The sequence below is a fragment of the Salmo salar genome, chromosome 20, assembly GCF_965601325.2.
Source record: "Salmo salar chromosome 20, fSalSal1, whole genome shotgun sequence".
Lineage (NCBI taxonomy): Eukaryota > Metazoa > Chordata > Actinopteri > Salmoniformes > Salmonidae > Salmo > Salmo salar.
The window spans coordinates 85,407,484-85,422,280 of NC_138310.1; the positions used below are offsets into that span (position 1 = coordinate 85,407,484).

Here is a 14,797-nt window from a genome sequence, read left to right on the forward strand (position 1 = left end):
CTGAAGGGCAGATAGACAGGGAGTCACAGCCTAATTCCTAGAGGGCAGATAGACAGGGAGACAGATAGACAGGGAGTCACAGCCTAATTCCTGGAGGGCAGATAGACAGGGAGTCACAGCCTAATTCCTGGAGGGCAGATAGACAGGGAGACAGATAGACAGGGAGTCACAGCCTAATTCCTGGAGGGCAGATAGACAGGGAGTCACAGCCTAATTCCTGGAGGGCAGATAGACAGGGAGACAGATAGACAGGGAGTCACAGCCTAATTCCTGGAGGGCAGATAGACAGGGAGACAGATAGACAGGGAGTCATAGCCTAATTCCTGAAGGGCAGATAGACAGGGAGACAGATAGACAGGGAGTCACAGCCTAATTCCTGAAGGGCAGATAGACAGGGAGTCACAGCCTAATTCCTGAAGGGCAGATAGACAGGGAGTCACAGCCTAATTCCTGAAGGGCAGATAGACAGGGAGTCACAGCCTAATTCCTGGAGGGCAGATAGACAGGGAGACAGATAGACAGGGAGTCACAGCCTAATTCCTGGAGGGCAGATAGACAGTGAGACAGATAGACAGGGAGACAGATAGACAGGGAGTCATAGCCTAATTCCTGAAGGGCAGATAGACAGGGAGACAGATAGACAGGAAGTCACAGCCTAATTCCTGGAGGGCAGATAGACAGGGAGACAGATAGACAGGGAGACAGATAGACAGGGAGACAGAGACAGGGAGACAGACAGGGAGACAGACAGAGATAGAGAGGGAGACAGAAAGACAGGGAGACAAATAGACAGGGAGACAGATATACAGGGAGAAAAAGAGGGACATTCTGTTCAATCTTGTTCTCAGAACATTGTGCTTGTCTGCAGACCTGGAGCCCCTGTGTTACTCGCTGCTTGACTGTATCTGTCTGACATCTCTCCTACATTCAAATAAATACTAGAACTAAGAGGGGACAGAGAGAGGGAAAGAGAGACAGCAGTGATAGTTATATGGAATTGACTACTCCTTTCAGGACTGTGATTGGTACAACATACACAGAAGGCAGTAACCATCTCTATAGCACTGCAACTGTTACCTTCCTCTGCCACTGCTCCTTCTCTCTCTGGTACTGCAGCAGCAGCTGCTCCTTCTCTCTCTGGTACTGCAGCAGCAGCTCCCGACTCTTCTCCCTGTCAATCACCAGCTCTAACCCCGCCTCCCTCTTTAGCTCCTCTTCCTGCTCCTTCAGACGCACGGCATTCTGGGTCCTCTGCTCCTCCAGAGCCGCCTGTAGCTGGGGATGTGGACATATAAGACTTTACAACAAGCACCTGTACACACACACCACACACACACACACACACACACACACACACACACACACACACACACACACACACACACACACACACTGGAATGACACAAACATTATAGGCTGTATACTCAGCTTGGCGTGAAATAGCTGAGTGATGGACACCAAAGTAGAGAAAACAGTCCCTCTGCTCATCTCTTTCCTTCTCCACCCTCCTATTTTCCCCTAACCCCCTCTCTCTCCTTCTTTTACTCTGATTTGGCAGTTCTTTCAGTTGTTTTATTTGCAGAGGAGAAAATTGAGAGAGCTCGCGCTCAAAAAAAGATTGTCACAGAGTGCTGCATTGACTTGAGTGTTTTGACACAGATGGGCCGTGAAATATTGAATTCGTGGGGATATAAAAAAAACTATTGTTGTGGCTGTTATGGAAAAACAACAAGGGGGCTGGTGGCATGCAATGTATTTTTAGTCAGGCTTGGCCAAGGCCACCATATTTTTCAAAGCGCAGGAGAGATCAGAGACTGCGTGTCAGGGCACTGGGGTGGGGCGAGTGAGTGTGAGAGTGTGTGTACATAGTGAGTGTGTCTGTATGCAACTGCCTATGTACACACTTGCGTGTATGTACAGCACAGTATGTGTAGGAATGACAGACTGCTTACTTCTCTTTGAGTACAGGGGCATGGGTTGGGTGCGTGTGTGTGTGAGTGACTTTGCGTGACCACTTCCTTCTCTCTGGGTACATGTCCGTGTGAGGGACAGGGGAGGAGTGTGTGCGTTTGTGTGAGTAAGTGAGTGTGTGAAAATGTGTGCGAGAGAGAGAGAGAGAGAGAGACCACTTCCTTCTCTCTTGGTGAGCGTCTGTGTGAGGGGCAGGAAACTGGAGGGAGACCAGTGTAATTTTCTGGGAATCAGAAGACTTGGTAATTCTGCCGTGCTGAGGCTGAAACCTCACTAACCCTCCCTAACCCCCACCACCAGACTGGCGTAGGGGATAAGACCAATAAAACAAATACAACAGACATTTCAGCCGTGGGGGTGTGTCGTGTCTTCACTGCACAGAGAGCTTGGTGTGAGAGTGACTGGACTGGTGGTCTGTCATCATGATAATATCACCACCTCCTCTGACTTGGATTAGAATGTTTTTCTGCATTTATTTAAAACATGGGACTTTGTATCTGCTGAGGCAATTCTGTGTTGCTGAAGGAAGGGAGGAAGACTAGGAGATGAAGTTATCCTAGACTATAGGAACCACAGTGTACCTTGAAGGGCAGCTCCTGTCTGTAGTCATCCTCCATCTTGGTCAAGGCTTTACGATGGGACTCCATCATCCTCTCACTGTCAACATCAATAAAACAGACATACCACGTTAATACGACATCGATACGACATCGGAACAAATCGATATGTCAATACAACGTCAATACAACATCAATGCGACGTCTATACAACGTCAATACAACATCGATACAAATCGATATGTCAATACAACGTCAATACAACATCAATACAACGTCAATACGTCAATACAACATCGATACAACATTAATACATCATCGATACAACATTAATACAACATTAATACATCAATACAACGTCAATACGTCAATACAACATTAATACATCATCGATACAATGTTAATACAACATTAATACATCAATACAACGTCAATCCGTCAATACAACATTAATACAACATCGATACAACGTTAATACAACATTAATACGTCGATACAACGTCAATACGTCAATACAACATTAATACAACATCGATACAACGTTAATACAACATTAATACGTCGATACAACGTTAATAGAACATTAATACGTTCATACAACGTGGATACAACATCGATACAACATTAATACAATGTTAATACAACATTAATACAACAATATCAAATCTCACATTGAAAACACACAGTGAGTCAACACAACATAACTCCCTGTCTACTAAACATGACATCACCACGAATTGATTATTACTGGTTGGAGAATCTAGAAGTATTAAACACTACACTTTCCTCAACAACATAACATAACTACTATACTGAACTAAATTATAAACGCAACATGTAAAGTGTTGGTCCCATGTTTCATGAGCTGAAATAAAAGAGGCCAGAAATGTTTCATATGGACAAAAAGCTTATTTCTTACACATTTCGTGAACAAATGTGTTTACATCCCTGTTAGTGAGCATTTCTCCTTTGTCAAGATAATCCATCCACCTGACAGGTGTGGCATATCAAGAAGCTGATTAAACAGCATGATCATTACACAGGTGCACCTTGTGTTTTAGAGAACTTGGCAGTACTTCCAACCCGCCTCACAACCACAGACCACGTGATACCACGCAAGGCCAGGCCCTAGATATCCGGCTTCTTCACCGGCAGGATCGTCTGAGACCAGCCACCCAGACAGCTGATGAAACTGTGGGTTTGCACAACCGAAGAATTTCTGCACAAACTGTCAAAAACCGTCTCAGTGAAACTCATCTGCGTGCTCGTCGTCCTCACAGAATGCCTCATGGTGGGGTTATGGTATGGGCAGGCATAAGCTACGGACAACAAACACAATTGCATTTTATCCACCACCATCACCTCATGTTTCAGCATGATAATGCACGGCCCCATGTCGCAAGGATCTGTACACAATTCCTTGAAGCTGAAAATGTCCCAGTTCTTCCATGGCCTGCATACTCACCAGACATGTCACCCATTGAGCATGTTTGTGATGCTCTGGATCTACGTGTATGTAACGGCTGTCGGGAGAGAGAGTAGACCAAGGCGCAGTGGAGTTAGTGTTCATCATGATTTTAATTAACGTAAGAACACTATACAAAACTGAACAGAAACACCACAGCAAAACAGTCCTGTTAGGAAATAATCTAACAGAAACAATTACCCACAAAACCCCAACGGAAAAACAGGCACTTATATGTGTGACTCCCAATCAGCAACAACCAACAACAGCTGTGCCTGATTGGAAGCCACACGGCCAAAATCAATGAAACAGACAACATAGAAAATTAACATAGAACGCCCACCCAATGTAACACCCTGGCCTAACCAAAATAAAGAACAAAAAAAACCTCTCTATGGCCAGGGTGTTACAGTGTACTACAGCGTGTTCCAGTTCCCACCAATATCCAGCAACTCCACACAGCCATTGAAGAGGAGTGGGACAACATTCCACAGGCTACAATCAACAGCCTGATCAACTCTATGTGAAGGAGATGTGCCGTGCTGCATGATGCATCGCGTGATGTATTGTTGTCTCTACCTTCTTGCCCTTTGTGCTGTTGTCTGTGCTCAATAATGTTTGTACCATGTTTTGTGATGCTGCCATGTTGTGCTGCTGCCATGTTGTGTTGCTACCATGTTGTTGTCATGTGTTGCTACCTTGCTGTGTTGTCATGTGTTGCTGCCTTGCTATGTTGTTGTCTTAGGTCTCTCTTTATGTAGTGTTGTGGTGTCTCTCTTTATGTAGTGTTGTGGTGTCTGTCTTTATGTAGTGTTGTGTTAGGTCTCTCTTTATGTAGTGTTATGGTGTCTCTCTTTATGTAGTGTCGTGGAGTCTCTCTTTATGTAGTGTTGTAGTGTCTCTCTTTATGTAGTGTCGTGGAGTCTCTCTTTATGTAGTGTTGTGGCGTCTCTCTTTATGTAGTGTTGTGGAGTCTCTCTTTATGTAGTGTCGTGGAGTCTCTCTTTATGTAGTGTTGTGGAGTCTCTCTTTATGTAGTGTTGTGGAGTCTCTCTTTATGTAGTGTTGTAGTGTCTCTCTTTATGTAGTGTTGTGGAGTCTCTCTTTATGTAGTGTTGTAGTGTCTCTCTTTATGTAGTGTTGTAGTGTCTCTTTATGTAGTGTTGTGGAGTCTCTCTTTATGTAGTGTTGTGGAGTCTCTCTTTATGTAGTGTTGTAGTGTCTCTCTTTATGTAGTGTTGTGGAGTCTCTCTTTATGTAGTGTTGTGGAGTCCTCTCTTTATGTAGTGTTGTGTAGTCTCTCTTTATGTAGTGCTGTGGTGGTGTCTCTCTTTATGTAGTGTTGTAGTGTCTCTCTTTATGTAGTGTTGTGGTGTCTCTCTTTATGTAGTGTCGTGGAGTCTCTCTTTATGTAGTGTTGTGGAGTCTCTCTTTATGTAGTGTTGTGGCGTCTCTCTTTATGTAGTGTTGTGGAGTCTCTCTTTATGTAGTGTTGTGGAGTCTCTCTTTATGTAGTGTTATGTTGTCTCTCTTTATGTAGTGTTGTGGAGTCTCTCTTTATGTAGTGTTATGTTGTCTCTCTTTATGTAGTGTTGTGGAGTCTCTCTTTGTGTAGTCTCTCTTTATGTAGTGTTGTGGAGTCTCTCTTTATGTAGTGTTGTGGAGTCTCTCTTTATGTAGTGTTGTAGTGTCTCTCTTTATGTAGTGTTGTGGAGTCTCTCTTTATGTAGTGTTGTGGTGTCTCTCTTTATGTAGCGTTGTAGTGTCTCTCTTTATGTAGTGTTGTGGAGTCTCTCTTTATGTAGTGTTGTGGAGTCTCTCTTTATGTAGTGTTGTGTAGTCTCTCTTTATGTAGTGTTGTGGAGTCTCTCTTTATGTAGTGTCGTGGAGTCTCTCTTTATGTAGTGTTGTAGTGTCTATCTTTATGTAGTGTTGTGGAGTCTCTCTTTATGTAGTGTTGTGGAGTCTCTATGTAGTGTTGTGGAGTCTCTCTTTATGTAGTGTTGTGGAGTCTCTATGTAGTGTTGTGGAGTCTCTCTTTATGTAGTGTTGTGGTGTCTCTCTTTATGTAGTGTTGTAGTGTCTCTCTTATTTAGTGTTGTAGCGTCTCTCTTTATGTAGTGTTGTAGTGTCTCTCTTTATGTAGTGTTGTGGTGTCTCTCTTTATGTAGTGTTGTAGTGTCTCTCTTATTTAGTGTTGTAGCGTCTCTCTTTATGTAGTGTTGTAGTGTCTCTCTTTATGTAGTGTTGTGGTGTCTCTCTTTATGTAGTGTTGTGGTGTCTCTCTTTATGTAGTGTTGTGGAGTCTCTCTTTATGTAGTGTTGTAGTGTCTCTCTTTATGTAGTGTTGTAGTGTCTCTCTTTATGTAGTGTTGTAGTGTCTCTCTTTATGTAGTGTTGTAGTGTCTCCCTTTATGTAGTGTTGTAGTGTCTCTCTTTATGTAGTGTTGTGTAGTCTCTCTTTATGTAGTGTTGTGGAGTCTCTATGTAGTGTTGTGGAGTCTCTCTTTATGTAGTGTTGTGGAGTCTCTATGTAGTGTTGTGGAGTCTCTCTTTATGTAGTGTTGTGGTGTCTCTCTTTATGTAGTGTTGTGGTGTCTCTCTTTATGTAGTGTTGTGGTGTCTCTCTTTATGTAGTGTTGTAGTGTCTCTCTTTATGTAGTGTTGTGGTGTCTCTCTTTATGTAGTGTTGTAGCGTCTCTCTTTATGTAGTGTTGTAGCGTCTCTCTTTATGTAGTGTTGTAGTGTCTCTCTTTATGTAGTGTTGTGGAGCTCTCTTTATGTAGTGTCGTGTTGTCTCTCTTTATGTAGTGTCGTGGAGTCTCTCTTTATGTAGTGTTGTGGTGTCTCTCTTTATGTAGTGTTGTGGTGTCTCTCTTTATGTAGTGTTGTGGCCCAGTCGGTGCTCTTTATGTAGTGTTGTGGTGTCTCTCTTTATGTAGTGTTGTAGTGTCTCTCTTTATGTAGTGTTGACTCTTTATGTAGTGTTGTGGAGTCTCTATGTAGTGTTGTGGAGTCTCTCTTTATGTAGTGTTGTGTAGTCTCTCTTTATGTAGTGTTGTGGAGTCTCTCTTTATGTAGTGTTGTGGTGTCTCTCTTTATGTAGTGTTGTAGTGTCTCTCTTTATGTAGTGTTGACTCTTTATGTAGTGTTGTGGAGTCTCTATGTAGTGTTGTGGAGTCTCTCTTTATGTAGTGTTGTGTAGTCTCTCTTTATGTAGTGTTGTGGTGTCTCTCTTTATGTAGTGTTGTAGTGTCTCTCTTTATGTAGTGTTGTGGAGTCTCTCTTTATGTAGTGTTGTGTAGTCTGTCTTTATGTAGTGTTGTGGTGTCTCTCTTGTCGTGATGTGTGTTTTGTCCTTTATTTTTATTAGATTTTTTATTTTAATCCTGGCCCCCATCCCCACAGGCATTCTGGTAGGCCGTCATTGTAAATAAAAAATGTTTCTTAACTGAGTGGCCTAGTTAAATAAAGGTTAAATAAAAAATAAATACAAAAATAAAAATAATAACTGGTTTTCTGATCCACACCCCTTTTTTAATAAGGTATCTGTGACAAACAGATGCATATATCTGTATTCCCAGTCATGTGAAATCCATAGATTAGTGCCTAATGAATTGATTTCAATTGACTGATTCCCTTATATGAACTGTAACTGTAAAATCTCTGAAATTGTAGCATGTTGCGTTTACATTTTTGTTCAGCGTAGATTAAACTGTCAAATAATATCAGACGTTTATATTCATGACTGGTTTGAGGTCATAGAGACAGACTGTCATCCATCTGGTAGGAACAACTAAAATGGTGGAATGTTTGCCCAAGGGGACAGGCACATTTCTGAAAAACAAAACCAAGCCATCACCATGGAGAAATCCGTCCAAATAGCACACAAACAACCCTCACAGCTAAACCAACACTATCATAAAGCTCTGAGGAGACAATTAGAGCTGTGTGCATGTGTGTGTGTCAGCGTGTGTATGTGCATGTGTGTGTGTGTTAAATGTGTGCCAGAATGCCAGAACAGGCAGGGCTAATCCCCAGTCTCTCAGGAAGGGTTCAGAGGTCACTGTGTCCTCCTCAGTATGGGTGACCCGACAATGGGAAACTGCTTTCTAATCCGCTCCAATCCACCAGGTTTTCCCTCCCAGCGTTCCTGAGATGCAGGGACCTAATGTTCAGAAAAGCAGGTGTGTGTGTGTGTGTGTGTGTGTGTGTGTGTGTGTGTGTGTGTGTGTGTGTGTGTGTGTGTGTGTGTGTGTGTGTGTGTGTGTGTGTGGACCTAGTACTCAGACAGCGAGCGAATCAGACATAAACAAACAAACGGAATCCTCCAGCTGTGACGCTGTTCCAATGTTTGCCTTTTACCTTGATATAGTAAAATCACAGTAATACACATTGAATACTATAATCACAGCAATAGATACTGGATACTAATCACAGTTATACCCGCTGGATACTCTAATCACAGTAATACCCGCTGGATACTATAATCACAGCAATACATACTGGATACTATAATCACAGTAATACATACTGGATACTATAATCACAGTAATACATATTGGATACTATAATCACAGTAATACATACTGGATACTATAATCACAGTAATACATACTGGATACTATAATCACAGTTATACATACTGGATACTATAATCACAGTTATACATACTGGATACTATAATCACAGTAATACATACTGGATACTATAATCACAGTAATACATACTGACACAATAATCACAGTAATACATACTGGATACTATAATCACAGTAATACATACTGAATACTATAATCACAGTAATACATACTTGATACTATAATCACAGTAATACATACTGGATACTATAATCACAGTAATACATACTGACACAATAATCACAGTAATACATACTAGATAGTATAACCACAGTAATACACGCTGGATACTATAATCACAGTAATACACACACTGGATACTATAATCACAGTAATACATACTGGATACTATAATCACAGTAATACACACTGGACACTATAATCACAGTAATACATATTGGATACTATAATCACAGTAATACATACTGGATACTATAATCACAGTAATACATACTGGACACAATAATCACAGTAATACATATTGGATACTATAATCACAGTAATACTCACACTGGATACTATAATCACAGTAATACATACTGGATACTATAATTACAGTAATACATACTGGATACTATAATCACAGTAATACACACACTGGATACTATAATCGCAGTAATACACACATTGGACACTATGATCACAGTAATACATACTGGATAGTATAATCACAGGAATACATACAGGATACTATAATCACAGTAATACATACTGACACAATAATCACAGTTATACCCGCTGGATACTCTAATCACAGTAATACCCGCTGGATACTATAATCACAGTAATACACACACTGGATACTATAATCACAGTAATACATACTGGATCATATAATTACAGTAACACATGCTGGATACTATAATCACAGTTATACTCACACTGGATAATTTAATCACTGTAATAAACACTGGATACTATAATCACAGTAATACACACACTGGATACCATAATCACAGTAATACATACTGGATACTATAATCACAGTTATACACACACTGGATACCATAATCACTGTAATACATACTGCATACTATAATCACAGTAATACATACTGAATACCATAATCACAGTAATACATACTGACACAATAATCACAGTAATACATACTGGATACTATAATCACAGTTATACCCGCTGGATACTCTAATCACAGTAATACCCGCTGGATACTATAATCACAGTAATACATACTGGATACTATAATCACAGTTATACCCGCTGGATACTCTAATCACAGTAATACCCGCTGGATACTATAATCACAGCAATACATACTGGATACTATAATTACAGTAATACATACTGGATACTATAATCACAGTAATACATACTGGATACTATAATCACAGTTATACATACTGGATACTATAATCACAGTTATACCCGCTGGATACTCTAATCACAGTAATACCCGCTGGATACTATAATCACAGTAATACACACACTGGATACTATAATCACAGTAATACATACTGGATACTATAATTACAGTAATACATGCTGGATACTATAATCACAGTTATACTCACACTGGATAATTTAATCACTGTAATACATACTGACACAATAATCACAGTAATACATACTGGATACTATAATCACAGTTATACACGCTGGATACTCTAATCACAGTAATACCCGCTGGATACTATAATCACAGTAATACACACACTGGATACTATAATCACAGTAATACATACTGGATACTATAATTACAGTAACACATGATGGATACTATAATCACAGTTATACTCACACTGGATAATTTAATCACTGTAATAAACACTGGATACTATAATCACAGTAATACACACACTGGATACCATAATCACAGTAATACATACTGGATACTATAATCACAGTTATACACACACTGGATACCATAATCACAGTAATACATACTGGATACTATAATCACAGTAATACATACTGAATACCATAATCACAGTAATACATACTGACACAATAATCACAGTAATACATACTGGATACTATAATCACAGTTATACCCGCTGGATACTCTAATCACAGTAATACCCGCTGGATACTATAATCACAGTAATACATACTGGATACTATAATCACAGTTATACCCGCTGGATACTCTAATCACAGTAATACCCGCTGGATACTATGATCACAGCAATACATACTGGATACTATAATTACAGTAATACATACTGGATACTATAATCACAGTAATACATACTGGATACTATAATTACAGTTATACATACTGGATACTATAATCACAGTTATACCCGCTGGATACTCTAATCACAGTAATACCCGCTGGATACTATAATCACAGTAATACACACACTGGATACTATAATCACAGTAATACATACTGGATACTATAATTACAGTAATACATGCTGGATACTATAATCACAGTTATACTCACACTGGATAATTTAATCACTGTAATAAACACTGGATACTATAATCACAGTAATACATACTGGATACTATAATCACAGTTATACCCGCTGGATACTCTAATCACAGTAATACCAGCTGGATACTATAATAACAGCAATACATACTGGATACTATAATCACAGTTATACATACAGGATACTATAATCACAGTTATACATACTGGATACTATAATCACAGTTATACATACTGGATACTATAATCACAGTAATACATACTGGATACTATAATCACAGTAATACATACTGACACAATAATCACAGTTATACATACTGGATACTATAATCACAGTTATACCCGCTGGATACTCTAATCACAGTAATACCCGCTGGATACTATAATCACAGTAATACACACACTGGATACTATAATCACAGTAATACATACTGGATACTATAATTACAGTAATACATGCTGGATACTATAATCACAGTTATACTCACACTGGATAATTTAAACACTGTAATAAACACTGGATACTATAATCACAGTAATACACACACTGGATACCATAATCACAGTAATACATATACTGGATACTATAATCACAGTTATACACACACTGGATACCATAATCACAGTAATACATACTGGATACTATAATCACAGTAATACATACTGAATACCATAATCACAGTAATACATACTGACACAATAATCACAGTAATACATACTGGATACTATAATCACAGTTATACCCGCTGGATACTCTAATCACAGTAATACCCGCTGGATACTATAATCACAGTAATACATACTGGGTACTATAATCACAGTAATACCCGCTGGATACTATAATCACAGCAATACATACTGATACTATAATCACAGTAATACATACTGGATACTATAATCACAGTAATACATACTGGATACTATAATCACAGTTATACATACTGGATACTATAATCACAGTAATACATACTGGATACTATAATCACAGTTATACATACTGGATAATATAATCACAGTAATACATACTGAATACTATAATCACAGTAATACATACTGACACAATAATCACAGTAATACATACTGGATACTATAATCACAGTAATACATACTGAATACTATAATCACAGTAATACATACTGGATACTATAATCACAGTAATACATACTGGATACTATAATCACAGTAATACATACTGGATACTATAATCACAGTAATACATACTGACACAATAATCACAGTAATACATACTGGATACTATAATCACAGTAATACCCGCTGGATACTATAAACACAGTAATACACACACTGGATACTATAATCACAGTAATACATACTGGATACTATAATCACAGTAATACACACTGGACACTATAATCACAGTAATACATATTGGATACTATAATCACAGTAACACATATTAGATACTATAATCACAGTAATACATACTGGATACTATAATCACAGTAATACATACTGACACAATAATCACAGTAATACATACTGGATACTATAATAACAGTTATACCCGCTGGATACTCTAATCACAGTAATACCCGATGGATACTATAATCACAGTAATACACACACTGGATACTATAATCACAGTAATACATACTGGATACTATAATTACAGTAATACATGCTGGATACTATAATCACAGTTATACTCACACTGGATAATTTTATCACTGTAATAAACACTGGATACTATAATCACAGGAATACACACACTGGATACTATAATCACAGTAATACATACTGGATACTATAATCACAGTAATACCCGCTGGATACTATAATCACAGTAATACATACGGGATACTATAATCACAGTAATACATACTGGATACTATAATAACAGTAATACATACTGGATACTATAATTACAGTAATACATACTGGATACTATAATCACAGTAATACATGCTGGATAGTATAATCACAGTAATACATACTGGATACTATAATCACAGTTATACACACACTGGATACCATAATCACAGTAATACATACTGGATACTATAATCACAGTAATACATACTGAATACCATAATCACAGTAATACATACTGACACAATAATCACAGTAATACATACTGGATACTATAATCACAGTTATACCCGCTGGATACTCTAATCACAGTAATACCCGCTGGATACTATAATCACAGTAATACATACTGGGTACTATAATCACAGTTATACCCGCTGGATACTCTAATCACAGTAATACCCGCTGAATACTATAATCACAGCAATACATACTGGATACTATAATCACAGTAATACATACTGGATACTATAATCACAGTAATACATACTGGATACTATAATCACAGTTATACATACTGGATACTATAATCACAGTTATACATACTGGATACTATAATCACAGTTATACATACTGGATAATATAATCACAGTAATACATACTGGATACTATAATCACAGTAATACATACTGAATACTATAATCACAGTAATACATACTGGATACTATAATCACAGTAATACATACTGGATACTATAATCACAGTAATACATACTGACACTATAATAACAGTAATACCCGCTGGATACTATAATCACAGTAATACACACACTGGATACTATAATCACAGTAATACATACTGGATACTATAATCACAGTAATACATACTGGATACTATAATCACAGTAATACACACTGGACACTATAATCACAGTAATACATATTGGATACTATAATCACAGTAACACATATTAGATACTATAATCACAGTAATACATACTGGATACTATAATCACAGTAATACATACTGACACAATAATCACAGTAATACATACTGGATACTATAATCACAGTTATACCCGCTGGATACTCTAATCACAGTAATACCCGATGGATACTATAATCACAGTAATACACACACTGGATACTATAATCACAGTAATACATACTGGATACTATAATTACAGTAATACATGCTGGATACTATAATCACAGTTATACTCACACTGGATAATTTAATCACTGTAATAAACACTGGATACTATAATCACAGGAATACACACACTGGATACTATAATCACAGTAATACATACTGGATACTATAATCACAGTAATACCCGCTGGATACTATAATCACAGTAATACATACTGGATACTATAATAACAGTAATACATACTGGATACTATAGTCACAGTAATACACACACTGGATACTATGATCACGGTAATACATACTGGATACTATAATCAAAGTAATACATGCTGGATACTATAATCACAGTAATACATACAGGATACTATAATCACAGTAATACACACTGGACACTATAATCACAGTAATACATATTGGATACTATAATCGCAGTAATACACACACTGGATACTATGATCACGGTAATACATACTGGGTACTATAATCAAAGTAATACATGCTGGATACTATAATCACAGTAATACATACAGGATACTATAATCACAGTAATACACACTGGACACTATAATCACAGTAATACATATTGGATACTATAATCACAGTAATACATATTAGATACTATAATCACAGTAATACATACTGGATACTATAATCACAGTAATACCCGCTGGATACTATAATCACAGTAATACATACGGGATACTATAATCACAGTAATACATACTGGATACTATAATAACAGTAATACATACTGGATACTATAGTCACAGTAATACACACACTGGATACTATGATCACGGTAATACATACTGGATACTATAATCAAAGTAATACATGCTGG

General features: G+C 37.9%; 1 protein-coding gene across 1 annotated transcript in view; it reads right to left on the reverse strand.

The window, feature by feature from the left end:
- LOC106581442 (uncharacterized) overlaps positions 1–14,797 on the reverse strand; it is a 132,960-nt gene that overhangs the window by 18,697 nt on the left and 99,466 nt on the right. The window contains exons 5-6 of the mRNA XM_014163506.3: positions 2,553–2,628; positions 1,078–1,275 (exon numbers count right to left, since the gene is read on the reverse strand). Of these exons, the coding sequence (XP_014018981.3) occupies positions 1,078–1,275; positions 2,553–2,621 (267 nt within the window). The 5' untranslated portion in view covers positions 2,622–2,628. The remainder of the gene's footprint in view (positions 1–1,077; positions 1,276–2,552; positions 2,629–14,797) is intronic.